This window comes from Bubalus kerabau, chromosome 5 (genome assembly GCF_029407905.1).
Source record: "Bubalus kerabau isolate K-KA32 ecotype Philippines breed swamp buffalo chromosome 5, PCC_UOA_SB_1v2, whole genome shotgun sequence".
Classification (NCBI taxonomy): domain Eukaryota; kingdom Metazoa; phylum Chordata; class Mammalia; order Artiodactyla; family Bovidae; genus Bubalus; species Bubalus kerabau.
In genome coordinates this window covers 50,238,556-50,253,605 of record NC_073628.1, presented here as the reverse complement: position 1 = coordinate 50,253,605, position 15,050 = coordinate 50,238,556, and the positions used below count along the sequence as shown (strand labels likewise).

General features: G+C 47.6%; 1 protein-coding gene across 1 annotated transcript in view; it reads right to left on the bottom strand.

Moving 5' to 3' along the window:
• The window catches only part of FAT3 (FAT atypical cadherin 3), a 694,359-nt gene that overhangs the window by 46,009 nt on the left and 633,300 nt on the right, over positions 1-15,050 (bottom strand). The window contains exons 19-20 of the mRNA XM_055581629.1: positions 12,598-12,795; positions 8,058-8,856 (exon numbers count right to left, since the gene is read on the bottom strand). Of these exons, the coding sequence (XP_055437604.1) occupies positions 8,058-8,856; positions 12,598-12,795 (997 nt within the window). The remainder of the gene's footprint in view (positions 1-8,057; positions 8,857-12,597; positions 12,796-15,050) is intronic.

The window sequence follows — 15,050 nt, the reverse complement described above, 5'->3', positions numbered from 1 at the left end:
AAATGAGGATAATTACTCTTCAAAACTTGTGAGCATTAGATGGTTTAATGTATGTGAAAGCAACTTGTACAGAAAAAAAAAATTGAGGGTAAAAACAAATTACTACAGGGTCCCCAAACTGGAGACACTCGCCTGACTGGGAAACATGGCAGAGATCTGAGCTCCAGTATAATCCCTTCTTTGCTGTCCTTTTTGGGTCAGATTCACGATTTGTAAACTGACAGATGGTATGAAGTACCATGTGCTTGGGAGAACTTTGTGTTAATCAGTGTCACAGGCAACGTGCAGCGGGGTCAGCCCCTTCATAACTGTCCTGGGCAGAGGGATTCTTTTCACAAAGACTCTCCACCAGGAGGGGTGTGCACACGATGTGGCTACTCGTCACAAGGCTCCCCACCTCCCAAAGCTTCGCTTGGGTGGACATTTCGGTCACCCTTCACAGAGCTGAAAATGTAATTCACTCGAGCAGAAGCTCAGGGCTTTGGAACCTGCAGGGAGGAGAAAGGCAATCCTCTCGTGGTTTTAGAAGGGTCTCATTGCCCCATGTATGTCTCTCCTCGCCTTAGTGAAAGTCACTCAGTCATGTCTGACTCTTTGCGACCCCATGGACTGTCCATGGAATTCTCCAGGCTAGAATACTGGAGTGGGTAGCCTTTCCCTTCTCCAGGGGATCTTTCCGACCCAGAAATCGAACCGGGGTCTCCTGCATTGCAGGTGGATTCTTTACCAACTGAGCTATGTGCCTTATCTCCCCAGAATTCCCTCGGCTCCCTGGGTTAAGTCTGTACCTTTGGCTAATGTATTAGTATCCAGCTATGATTATTACTGCTGCCACTTTGAGCTTATTCAACCTCTTGATTTATATCTCTGCCTTATTATACTGAGAATCTAATAACTAACGGTAAACATCCTACACCCTGAATTCACATGCTTTGCCAAGGTGCCATGTCTCAGCCAATGCCACATACGTCAGTAAGCTCCCTTCAGAATTTCTGGCCTGCATGAAATTTTAAAACATATTTTCCTAAGGTCCCTTGGCTTTGTAATGGTTTCCTGTGGTTCTCTCCAAAGCACAGAATCGTCTTGATTGGTGTTTGCTTTGTTCAGCCCTGTTTTCTGGGATGATCTAGCCAAAGGCCGTCTCATTCAGGACACCCTCTCTGGGGCCGCTGTGTGTGGACGGAGAACATAAGGGATCATCCACATGGTAAGCGGTTGGTATCTCCTCCACAGTGGACACGTCCAGACCTCTCTACGCCCTTCAGGACTCCATGCACGCTAAAGATAAGGGATCTGCACACAGACATCTAACATGAATGAGAAATAGAAACTGCCCAGTTTGTAGGGAAATCCGGTTAAGGTTCAGAGACACTGAATTATTCAGGGGTGGGACTATGGGCTCTGTCCTCAGAGAATTGGAATGAACAGTCCTGGCCTGAGTGTAAACCCGATCTCAGATTTCCCCGTGCTTTTTAAATACTCGTTAAGGCTGAGTTTCACGTATAGTCCTGCCTCGTGGAAGCCTTCATGGTTTGACGTTACTGTGCGTGTGAGAAGTGCGTCACTGCGGCTGCGTCACCATGGCTGCCTATCGCAGGCCCGTTGACCTGTCCCAGCACGTTCCTTTCGGGACTGTCTCTCCACCAGCCAGTCCAGCTGAGCTCCCTGTCATTCGCCCAGGTCACGATGCTGCTTCATGGGCCACGAGGATGGGACCATGTCAGCCTCACTCACTGCTCTAACTCCAGCAGCCCATCCAGGGCTTGGAAAAGTATTTGCTTCACTGATGAGTGAATGAGAAAATAAAAGTAGTAAAGAAATGTTCCTTTACTACTTTCTCTTCTCAGAAATGCCTTCCCAGGACAAGTCACTGCTTCCAGTGCCTTTCACGGACTCCTCCAAGTAAGACAGAGAACTCCTTCCTTTATGCTTGCTCTCTATTCCAACTACACCACCTATGACTCTTTCTAGCTCCTATTCTTGATGGCCAAGGAACAGAGGACCTTAGGCTGTTTGTCTCAAAAAAGAGGATTCAAGGGGCCCTAGTAACTATCCTTAGCTGTCTGGAAGGCGGTTTGTATGGGAGGGTTAGACAGGTCAGGCTCCGTGTGGCTTAAAGAGTGCAGTGGGTGACCTCACAGGAGGGAGACTCAGTGCCCACGAAGCCAGCTGTCTCAGGTCCATCTTGAGAGGTAGCGAGTGCTAGGACTGGGCTCAAACCTCGGCTGCATTACTGCGGCAGGAGGATAGTAAATAGGATGGCCGAGGTGCGTGGGAAGTGGGAGTCAGTTAATTTCAAGTTTTCTCAAACCTGTGCGGAGGTAGGAGAGTACAGGGGTTGGGACGGCCAGGTGTGAATCCTGGCTTGACCTGCACTAGTTCTGTGGGATCCCGAGCAAGTCAACGGGCCATTCTGAGTTGTAGCTTCCTTAACTTCTGAGGAAAGTTAATGATCCCTATCCTTTAGGGTGACTGTGAGGGTTAACTACAATTACACATGTGTGAAAGACAAAGCAGCAACAGGTACAGTAACAGTAACAGTCCAGCTCAGTAAGTGTGAGCTGCTCCGCTGGTCCCTGCCTCCACCTGTGCACTGGTTGCACAGGGCTTCTCACCTCCATCGCTCGGCTCTACAGCTCCCCAGCCTGGACTGACTCCTCCCCGTGTCCCGTCTGATTCTAGGCATCGTTTCAGACCGAGGGCGGCGGCCTCAGCCTCAGGCCTTCTCCTACCACCCTGCACAGCCTTCCGACAGTGGGCTGCCCCCGGCTGAGGGCCCAGTGCTGACACCTCACCCCACAGCACTGAGCTCACCCGTGACAGACGCTCCATGCATTTGAATAGAGCTTCAGTTTCAAGTCGGGGTTCCATGTCTGAACCAAGACTGGACAAATCAGGCACCCACTTCCACCAACACTCATAAACACACCAATCTTAAATGCTAATGGTCTCAGGGCAAGTCCATTCTCTTGGACAAGTGTCTCTCCTTTTTGATATGTATCTAGATCAGATTTTTAAAAAATCAATGAAAATCTTCCCAAATGGACCATCACCACTGCCCTAATACTCTGTCCTCTGATTTCCTCATCGGAGCTCAAGGGCGTTTATCATTCCCCAGGTTTTCTTACCCAAGTGCCAACATCCCCTGAACACCCAAGGTTTACCAGGAGCCATCTCAGGACAGCAGAACCCTTAAACTTCTGCTCAGACATGATGCTCCATGGGGGCTGGAATGTAATAAACCTCTTCGGCACTAAATTTCAAGCTTGCTTTCATTGTGTCAAAGCAAACCAGCATTTTAGTTCAAGATGATTAATGATGTTAATTCAACCCAAAAAAAGTCTCCATGAGAGAAAGATGATATGGAAGCTGGGAAGAGGGTAGACTACTGAGGCCAAGTTTGTATGAATATTTCTACACAGCCCAGAAAGGATCGCTACCTCTGTTTATCTCCTAATTATTCCACCAAGTGGTTGGAAAGTCCATTTACTGTATCTGCCAACCTTCCAGGCTAAACAGCAGCCAACACTATGGTGTGTGTGGGGGGGAGTGGGCTAGGAGTATTTACTGACTTCAATTATCTCTCCTTTCCAATATATGAGAAAATGCCTAAAATGCTTAATGCTTTCCTTAACAGTTTTTCACTGTATTTTCATTTGATATGGTACTTTTGGAAAAGTGAGAGAACTATTAGTATTATAACGAGGAGCTCACCCCCTGAACCCACAGAAAATTTTTTCTATTTTATCTTGCTGTGAGATTTATTAGAGTTTGTTTTCCTAACCACCAGAATTAGGGTCACCAGGCTACATGCATATTGACTCAGGGCTCCACTCAAAGCCTCCTGTTATATTTGAGTGCAGGGCTCAGTAGTGGGCCTTTCTAGTAAGTCACAGGCCTACTGGAGTCCAAGACCCTCTGCCATCCTGCCATGGGTCTGTGAGACTGGTGATCAGTCTGTCAGGAACAATGGGGTTATCTGAATATTCTTATAGTGTACAGAGCATCGGGGTTATAAGTCATATACAAAATGGAAGAGCTCTTGTTCTTAGGATGCAATAAAACAAGGACCCAAGAATAAAATATGGAAGAGCTCTTATTCTGAAGATGCAAGGAATAAAACAAGGACCCAACATAAAACTGCATTGAATCAGTATGCCATTCTCAGCAGCTCTATGCCCTGGGCAAGGCAGGGAGCTATTGCATTTATAAAATGGAAATAATCATATAAAGCTGCTGAACATGGGGACTGGACCAGGTGGTGTTTTGAGGTCCTTTTACCACTAAAATTCAGTATTTTATTTTACAGCTTAGTTACACGAGTGACTTAAAGGTGGCAAGAGGCTGAGAGGTGGGCCTGAGTCTGCAGAGTAGCTCAGGAAATGCTCCCTTGTAGATTGAGAAAGCCTCTTCCTGGGATGTCTGGGACTGAATCACAAAAACTTCCAGAATTCTGGGTTTCCTATGAGTAGAAGGGTTTATGGGGACTCGAGAACAAGAGTCCTGGGCAAGGCTACCGCCTTGAAACTCACTGCATTTAAAACATCAGTGTCTCTTTAAGGAGCGCCTTAAGGCTGAGAGTGGTGGTCGTTTAGTAACTTAGTCATGTCTGACTCTTTGCGATCCCATGGACCATAGCCCACCAGCCTCCTCTGTCCATGGGTCTCAGGCAAGAATACTGGAGGGGGTTGCCATTTCTTTCTCCAGGGGATCTTCCCGAGCCACGGATCAAACCTGAATCTCCTGCATTACAGGCAGATTCTTTTACTGCTGAGCCACCAGGGAGAGGTCCCCACTAATAGCAGACTAACAGTATCCTTAACCCTACAACCAGAAGGAACTGAATTCTGCCAACTCTGAAGTGAGTTTGGAAAAAGATTCTTCCCCTGAGCCTCTGGCTGGAGAGCCCCAGATGTCTGACAGCTTGACTTCATCTTTGTGAATGCTTGAGCAGAGGAACCAGATGACAAGCTGCACCCACCTGCACTTCTGACCTACAGAACTGTGAGATAATAAGATCTTGTTGCTTTAAATCAAAAAATAAAGTAAAATAAACCATCAGTGTCTCTGGGGACTTCCCTGGTGGTTCAGTGGTTAAGACTGTGTTTCAACTGCAGGGCTCACAGGTTTGATCCCTGGTTGGGGAACTACGATCCCACATACCATGCATGGTGTGGCCAAAAGATAAAAATAAAAAAATAAAATATAACATCAGTGTCTCATGAAAGATGCAGAGGAAGATCCCTCTCTCCAACAAAATCACCCCTCTAAATCCCTGCTGTAAAGAAAATCTGCCAAGCCTACCCTCTGCCTGTCTCTGCTTGATGAACTCATACTCATCCTTCAAAACCCAGAACACAAGTGGTCTCTGGTCTCATCTAAATGTCACCGAAAGCTTTCCTCTGGCTGTGACAGGGACTCTGTGCCTTTTTCCTCCCCAGCATTTCTTATAATACTATTAAGGCAAACGGGGACTTGCAAAGCTGAGCTCGCAGCAGCCAGCTCCTGAGAGAAGGGACTGTGTCTTTTATTCACTTTGAATTTGCAGCACCTAAGACATTGCTGATGGGCTTCCCTGGTGGCTCAGATGATAAACAAACTGCCTGCAATGCGGGAGACCTGGGCTTGATCCCTGGGTTGGGAAGATCCTCAGGAGGAGGGCATGGCTACCCAGTGTAATGCTCTTGCCTGGAGAATTCCATGGACAGAAGAGCCTGGTGAGCTACAGTCCAGGGGGTCGCAAAGAGTCGGACACGACTGAGTGACTAACACAAAACATTGCTGCCACCGCAGATTTTTACTGAATGAAACAAGCTTTCAGAGAGCAAGGATTAATTAGCTGGTTTAGCTTCTCCTGCAGGGTCCGCCCTGTCCTGTCTTGAACCTCTTTTGAACTGTGCTGTGAATCCCTGCAGGAAGGCTCTAGCAGACCTTTGGTGCATAAATCAATTTGCCTACAAAGGGAACCTAGGTGAGGTCTGGACAGCTGGCATTCATAAATTCTGCATGTTGGTGGCATCTGCCAGAAACACATTTCCCCTAGCATGCATGCATGCATGGAATTACTTTGGAGCTAACTTACATACTCAACAGTTTGGACATCACTGCATCTCCACCTGATGGAAACACAAACAGAACTCACTGGGGACCACAGAGGGAGTAGCTTGCAATCTTCTAGGCTGCGTGGGGGTCACAGAAAGGTCTCCTGGAGGGAGCTGTGATTTCCAGGGCTTTTTTCTGATGAACTCATTCTCCAAAGGGCAACTCGAAACTCTCTGCAAAGGGAGAGGGTGAGGGCCATGTCTGTCCTCAATGATCTAAAGGGGTGTTTTATGGATGGCTTCTCTTCCGGCCACAGTCCCTTTGGGTCAAGTTCATACTGGCTAGGAAAATGCCGGGTGTGATTTTCTTTGACGAGGGCAGTGAATTTATAGCACCACGTGTCAGAGAAAAAAAGAGGGAGCGAGCAATGCTTCTTGCTGACCACCGTGGTCGACTCTATGGCCTCTGAGCAGGGAAGGTCAAAGTTCAGAGACTCTAGTTACATCGACAAACAGGAACCACCCGCCTGCGCCGCTCTGCGAGCCGAGCCCACCCCAGTTGTGCTCCCGAGCATCTGGCCCTCGGGTTTCACTCCAGCAAACCCAGCTGCCCTTACGCACCCTGGTAGCTTCTGAATGTGTTTCCCTGCCTCTGGCCCGGCCCATCTAACCCATCCCCTTAGCAGTCAGCAAGCTCTCCGTGAAAGACAGACCTGATTCTGTGACTTCTCCACCTCAAACCAGCCGATGGCTCCCACTGCTTTGGGATGATTTCTAGGACTTCATCCTAATGGCTCTTGTGCGATCACTGCTCATAAGTCTCCTTTGTCATCACCGGAAAGCTCTTTCAACACCCTTGGTGTAGGCTACTATCTTGCCCTTAAGCCTCATACAAACATGTTCTCAACTGGAATGCTGTCCCTCTACTACCTTTTTCACACATCTAGTTACTACTTTTCCTTTTTTGAAAAAATGGAAATATACTTGATTTACAATGATGCGTTAGCTTCAGGTGTACAGCAAAGTGATTCAGTTTTATATACATAATATATATTCTTTTCCAGGTTCCTTTCCATCATAGGCTATTATAAGATATTGAATACAGTTCCCTGTGCTACACAGTAGATCTTTTGTTGTTTATCTGTTTTATATGCAGATAAACAACAGATATGTATCTGTTAATCCCAAACTCCTGATTTGTCTCCCCTGCCTTTCCCCTTTCGTAACCATAAGTTTGTTTTCTATGTCTGTGAGTCTATTTCTGTTTTGTGAGTTCACTTCTATCATTTTTTTAGATTCCACATATAAGTGATATCACATGACATATGATACAGCCACAGTGGAGAACAGTATGGAGATTCTGCAGAGAATCTAAAAACAGAATCTGAAGAATCTAAAAATCTAAAGCTAAAAACAGCCACCATATGATCCAGTAATTCCACTTCTGAGCATGCATCTGGAAAAGGTGAAAACTCTAATTTGAAAAAAGTACATATACAATGTTCACAGCAGCACTATTTACAGTAGCTAAGACACAGAAGCAATCTATGATCAACAGACGAATGGATAAAGAAGATGGGGGTGTGTGTGTAACGGAACATTACTCAGGCATAAAAAATGAAATAATGCCATCTGCATAACACAGATAGACCTAGAAACTATCATACTAAGCAAAGTAAGTCGGACAGAGAAAGACTAATTCCTGCTTATCTTTCATCTCAACCTAGAGAATAGTCCCTTCAGGAAAACTTCCCCCTTGATTGGGTCCCCTAAGGATGCTCATTGCAGGGACAATGCCCGCCCACTTGTATGTCTGGCTGCCCATAAGCTCCAAGCTCCACCAAAAGGGGGCTGAGCCTGTCTTGATCACCCCGCAGCCCCGGCATCTCTCACGGTGAGAAGGCACATCGTGGGTGGTCCGGTGAGTGAATGAACTAAGACGTGCATGCGGGGACGGTAACCCAAGCCGCCTCACACAGCCCAGGCAGCGGAGGGGATGCTCCAAACCGCACTCACCATTGCAGGTGCAGCGCACATTCCGGTAGAAACGTGGGCACACGAAGCTGATGCGGGCCGTGCTGTACGTCATGAGTGCGTGGGAGTCCAGCGACAAGCCCTGCTCGCAATGCTGCTCCTGACAGTCCAGCCCAGAGCAGTTCTTCTCCAGGATGGCCGAGATGCGCATGGCATTCTCCAGGTGTCTCCTGGCGTTGGACAGCTTCTGGATGAGGTAGGCCGGCTTGTAGAACTCGCTGCTGTGCGTCTCCACCGCGAACAGCATGTCCAGCTCGCTGGTGCCTGCCACGGGCTGGATGCTAATGATGTGCAGGCTGTCCTGCTTCTGGGTCAGGACCGCGTTGCGCAGGGTGCGCCGGAACCCATGCATGTGGAGACCCACAAAGTCCTCGGGGGACACGTTCTCGAAGCGAATGGTGACGGTGTTCTGTAGCATCTCCTGCACCAGCTGCTCCACGTGCACGACCACATCAATGGGCACCTGGAAGCGGCCGTCGCTCACCGACACGTTCAGGACGTACTTGCCGCTGTCCAAGCCCCCCAGGGCAATGATCTTCCCATCGTGACTGTTCACCTTGAACAAGCTCTTCTGCTCCGATTTCAGCGCAAATGTGAGGACGTCATACACATCCTGATCTGTGGCGTGGATCTTCCCAATGACCCCACCAGGAAAGTCATCCTCCATGGTGACAATGAAAATCTCCAGGGGGATGGCTGTGGGCTTGTGGATACTCTCCTCAATGACCCGCACTCGGACGTAGGAGTGAGACACTTGCTGAGGCTTGCCAGAATCTTTCGCCTAAAATCACCCAGCAGGGAGGGAAGATGAGGAAGTAAGGCAAAAGCCCATGATAACTTTTAAAAAAGCAACATAACCCAGATAGAAAGTGTCTGCTCCTTTAACCACATTGCTGCTCCCTCCATCCCTTGTCATTATTCTACAAAATTTGAGCATGTACATATAAGTAAGAGGAGTGATTTATCACTTTTGGTGCCCATAAGTGCACTCTGCTATGAGAATAAAATGTGTCAATGTAATAAAGCCAGTGGGGGTGAACTGGGACAGAGGGATGCAGGGTGCTGTGAGATCCACAGTACCCCAAAGAGACTGGCTGTGTTTTAATTTAGGACAGAAGCCACAGGGGAGCCTCGTAAAGTGACATTCCCACTTAGAAGAGAAATCTTGGTTGTCTTTGGCTTCTTTGCTTTGCATGGGACCAGACAGCACTTTTCTGTACATTTAAGAAACAACGTTATTTCAAGTGAGAAGGACACAATATGGAGGCTTAGAATAAAGGGTGGTACAATGAGAAAAGCCTGAAAAAAGCCATTTTGTCTTCCTTCTTTCTGTAAGGACTGACAGAACCAACACCCTGACAGATCGTAACTGAGGACCTGCCGCATACAACGTGAAGGTGGTCAATGCTGGAGGACTTCTGCAAAGGGCAGATTCGCAGCAGCTGGGGCCCCAGGGTGGGCATCTCTGGATGGGGGCGGCCAGGTGATACCTCAGGAGATATGTCCTTGTATGTGGAAGGCAGTGTGAAAGCAGGAGCTTGGTCATCTCATGGACCCGAGTTCAAATCTTTGCTCTTCCTCTATGTGTCTGGCCTGGAATAAGTCACTTAACTTCTTTAAGCTTCAATTTTTGTATCTTATTTGAGTGAAATAGTCCTATCTACTTCACAGGATTCTTGTACTGTGGGGATTAAGACTCACGTGATTGCAACATACTCGGCACAGACCTGACCCACAGAAGTACCTGGTGCATGAGAGTTAATGTGATTGTTGTTATCTTTATTATTTCCATAACCACATGCTTTTTAAAATGGACTATCCAACCAGTCCATTCTGAAGGAGATCAGCCCTGGGATTTCTTTGGAGGGAATGATGCTAAAGCTGAAACTCCAGTACTTTGGCCACCTCATGCGAAGAGTTGACTAATTGGAAAAGACTCTGATGCTGGGAGGAGACGACAGAGGATGAGATGGCTGGATGGCATCACTGACTCACTCGATGGACATGAGTCTGGGTGAGCTCTGGGAGTTGGTGATGGACAGGGAGGCCTGGCATGCTGCGAATCATGGGGTCGCGAAGAGTCGGACACGACTGAGCAACTGAACTGAACTGATATGAACCAGAGATGCTAGAATGGAAAATTCACTTACAGGGAGATGGATTTAGCAAATAGGACTGAACTTGAAGTCAAACTGTGTAGAGCCTTGAAGGACAATGATGAGTTCAGACCCCATAGGTCAGAGGTTGCCCACTCAAAGATCAGAGGCCAGAAAGGCAAGAAGCCACTGGGTGTAAGGTAACAAACCCATGGTCCTGTGGGCTAAGAAGAACTGGACAGTCATGTCTGCCTAAAAATCCTAAAATTCAGTGTCTGAACAAGCCAGAATTCACAAGGTTCCTGGCAATAGGGAGCTCAGATGTTTTTAGTTTAGGGGTTAGCACCCATTTTCTGTAAAGGGCGAGACAAGAAATACTTTAAGTTTTGGGGTTATATGATCTGTATCAACTACTCAACTTCCAGCAGGAAGGCAGCTCAGAGCATATGTAAATGAACTGGAGAGGCTGAGTTCCCATAAAACTTTATTTATAAAAACAGGTTGAAGACAGGATGTGGTTCAGGGGTTATAGTCTGTTAACCTCTGGTTTAGTGGAATGAGATAATCAAAGTGGAATGATTAGCCTGGAAAGGGTACAGAGATAGATCAGAAAGAATAAAGCTGAAGCCAGAGGAACATCCAGGAGGTTTTGCAATAGTCTCAGTATGGGACAATTTAGAATAAAGGGGGGAGATTGCAAAGGGTATATACCTGATGCACGCTGAGACATTCTGGAGACAGAATGTGGGCCTCGGTGGTAAATTTAATATAAGGGACAAGTAGCAGAAAGCTCTCCATGGTGTTTACAAAGTCTGAGATGTGAAATATGCTAACAGGCAGAGAAGGTAGGAAAAGAACTGTACTGGCTTCTGTATGCACTCAAGTCAGTCAGTCATGTTTAACTCTGCGACCCCATGGACTATAGCTCTCTAGGCTCCTCTGTCCATGGGATTTTACAGGCAAGAATATTGGAGTGGATTGTCATTTCCTCCTCCAGGGGCTCTTCCCTATGCAGGGATCGAACACAAGTCTCTTGCATCTCCTGCATTGGCAGGCAGGTTCTTTACCACTAGTGCCAGCTGGGAAGCTCCAGTAGCTTCTGTGAGAAGGTACTAAAACTCTCTCCTTGCCCTTGAGGACCTCTAACTGTGATATAAAGTCATTTACATAATATTGTTGAAGGAGTGGGTGACAATTGAAGAGTTTATCAATGTGCGTCAAGCCAAAAGTCATTAATTTGAAAGGTTTCGTGGGGTAGGGTAAGCCATAACTTATCCAAAGAGATAAGGTACACAATTAAACTCTATATAAAGACTATTCTCATCATTGCCACTATTAATAATAGGTTGCTGTCTGTGTCAACTGTGCTTAAAAAACAGTCACTCAGTCTCACTGATGGGACCCACGTCTTGGGACTGGCAACATTTGCAACCAGGGGGTTTTTGGCACTCTCTCGTTTCCTGCTTCTGTTCATGCCCTTCCCGTAACTGCCACTTCCACCTCTTGGTCTCCCTTCATTCAACATCATGACCTTGAGGAAGCTGAAATGTTGGGAGGCCACTGCCACCCGAGTCCCTGTTCCTGTTTCCCCTCTCTGGGGAAACTTACCAAGAAGTGTGGTGTGCTAAGTCTCTTTAGTCATGTCCAACTTTGTTATCCTATGGACTATAGCCCTCCAGGCTTCTCTGTCCATGGGATTCTCCAGGCAAGAACATTGGAGTGAGTTGCCATGCCTTCCTCCAGGGGATCTTCCTAACCCAGGGATCAACCTGTGTCTCTTACGTCTCCTGCATTGGCAGGCGGGTTCTTTACCACTAGTGCCATCTGGGAAGCTCAAGCAGAGGTCTCTTAAAAAGCAGAGGTCATGAAATATTAATAGCTTCATCACACCAGGACAAGGATTGATCATTTCCCAAGTGGGGTGATCTGGGAAATACTTCTCAGGACCAAGAAGTAATGGAGAAGGAAATGGCAACCCACTCCTGTATGCTTGCCTGGAAAATCCCATGGACAGAGGAGCCTGGCAGGCTATACAGTCCATAGGGTTGCAATGAGTGGGACATGACTTAGCAACTAAATGACAACCACTCCCAAGCAGTAAACCTTGACCAGTGAGTTGTCCTTGGGCCTCATATGGAGCCCCAGAAGTGTTCAGAATACAGATTTAAGCCAGAGACCGTCAGTCCAGCACACCCTACAGGAAAGTCCCTTTTCAACAAAGATGCTTCCTTTCCTTCCTGTTCAATTTCACACACAGAGGCCTCTTTTATTGGTGTGAAATTGAATTTGAGATTAAAAGGGGAACACTCCTACACGGTAATGAATTATGTTGACTTGCTCAACAGAAAAAAACAAAAACAACCAAGGGGCAGAGCCCGTAGTAGGGGAGAAAGCTGGCCTGCAACAGGTAGAGGATGAGGCCATACCTGGACACACAGCACGTACTCTGGAGACTCCGTGTGCTGGAAGACCACGGCTGACCTCAGGATCCCGTCCGAGTCCAACACGAATGCCTCCTCTTCGTTTCCCGACAAAATAGAGAAGGAGAAGGGAGGCCCATTGTGAAAGGAGTCTTTGTCTGTCACCATGAGCTGCAAAACGCTGGTGCCTACTGGCTTATTTTCCTGCATAAGAGAGTATATTAAAAGGGAAGATAAAATTACACCTCTTTGCACATTTTAAAAAAACCCATCATTACCGGCTGAGAGTGCTGGGCTAGAAAACAGAGCTTTTAATGGAAGGGATTCCCTGTGATATTATCTCGTCTTCTGAAAAATGCTGGTGTCTGTAAGCATCATCCCATCATTGGCTGCCTCCCCAGACTGCCCCGTGAGACAATGAGCTGCAGGTGAGAACACAAGGATTTGGCCTTGAACTGCTTTGTAGGTTCCAAGGACGCTGCCTGGCTCCATCTGTCCTTGAAAGGCCGGAATTGCCCTGAGTTCACCCAGATGGCTCTGGAAATCCACGGTGCTCATCAGCCCTCATGATGGCATCAGAAATCCACTAGAGGCAAGAAAACATCAACCTTTTGGGATGGAAAATCTTTCCTCACACTTGTCACAACACGATTACGCTGAGGTCCAACACAGTGACACTGTGTCACGATACTGGACTTTTAGGGAGACATACAGGCAACTTCCTGGTAGAAATACAAAGGCATGTGTTGGGTGGAAAATAGGGCTTTAAATCCCACCCATCAGAACACAGTTCCTCTGTTTCTTGAGGGAAGAGAAAGGGGATGGGATATTCCTCAATCAGAGAACGAAGAGAAAAGACATCTACAACTTCATCAGAAGTTTAGGAAGCCCAGATGTCCTTATGCCAACATTATATTGCTGAAACTTTGCCTTATATCTCAGATGGAAACACAGAGACTCTTAGTCACTCCTTCTCAGGTCCAAGGTTGTCCTCTGAAAACACGAAATTAAATTCCTCAGTGGCTTGGGCACTGGTTTCCTTGCTCTGCCCTGTCTGGACTTTAGCATTACCAGAGTGCAGGCCTGGAGTCAGCTTCATTAGTTCAGGCCTTCTGATGAGATTGACTTTGGATTAACTAAGTCTGGGTCACAGAGATGGAGACAGTGACACCCTGCATGATAGGAGTCACACACAGGGAGGGTGCACTCACGTTTTAGGTGCCGAATTTGTCTTATAAGAACCATGTGCTGGAAAAAGAAAATTATTTTTGGGTGAACAATGGTAGGAGCATTATTTTTTTGCAAGAGAATGAGGCGAAGAGAACCTCAGAGACCTCTCATTTGCTTCTCCTCTCAAGTGGCCTTTGGGTCACTGGGAACCAGACACCGGCTGTCTCTGGGATCAGTCATGGAAACGCCCAGCCACGCACAGATTTACTGGTGCACACCGACAGCAGCTTCAGCACCACACCAAATAGATTTATGGATTTGTTTGCTCTCTCTCTAAAAGCCATTTCCTCTGCAGCAGAGAGAGGGAGAGAGGATGTGTGCCCGAGGGGTCGCACGTGAGGAAGGAGGGTGAAATACAGCGCAGACGGCCACGCTGCAGACAGGAGCCATGGTCACTGCTCAAGGGCTGAGTCTCTGTTCCTCCCTGGCTGACTTCCTGGAGCGTGGGTGAGGACAGGCCATCAGGCTGATGGATCATGTCATAAAAGCACAGGTTGCTGTGGCAGAGCCCGTTTTCCATGGGGCTAGTATGGAGCGGGGGAGGGGGAAACAGCGGCCCCGAGGGGACGGGGGTGGGGGTGAGCCAAACCATCGAGGAGACAGGGCGCCGGGGTGAAGGGAGGGCATCAGAGCCTGAGCAAGCTCTGTAGAGTCGCGGAGGGGCAGGCACACACAGCTGCTGGAAAAGGCATCAGAGAGGAGAGGAAAAACAAACACCCCCAGAGAAGAGATCCGGTTCCCCTGAGGAAGCACTGACAAGGAAGCAGAGATGCTCAGCCTGATCCTGGGGAGCCCAGTGGGGCAGGGCTGAGGGGGCTATGGATGGCCAGACTCAAAGTCTTGAATGTTACTCCAAAGGGGGTCTCTCAAGACCTGGCTCACTCTCATCTCCCCTTCTACCCACAAAGCCCTGGGAACCTGTGGGGGTGATTCTGAGGCTGATTTCCTAGAATATCTGTAGCCATCCCAGTACACATCTGTCCATCCCTGTCTCCTATAAATCCTCCACGCTGACAGTATTCCTGGACTGGGTTTCCTGATCCTCCTGAAGTCGGGCTTCCAGCTTCTAGAAATGCTAGGAAATGGAAGTAGCTCAGTGCTTAGGACTTGTGTTCATGAGATATCTTTTGAATAAAAATAAAAAAGGTAGGATGAAAAGTTATTCTCTCTGAGAGCAGAATACCAGCAGGAAGTCACTGTCTCCTGCAGTCTAATTTTAGAGAGCAGGT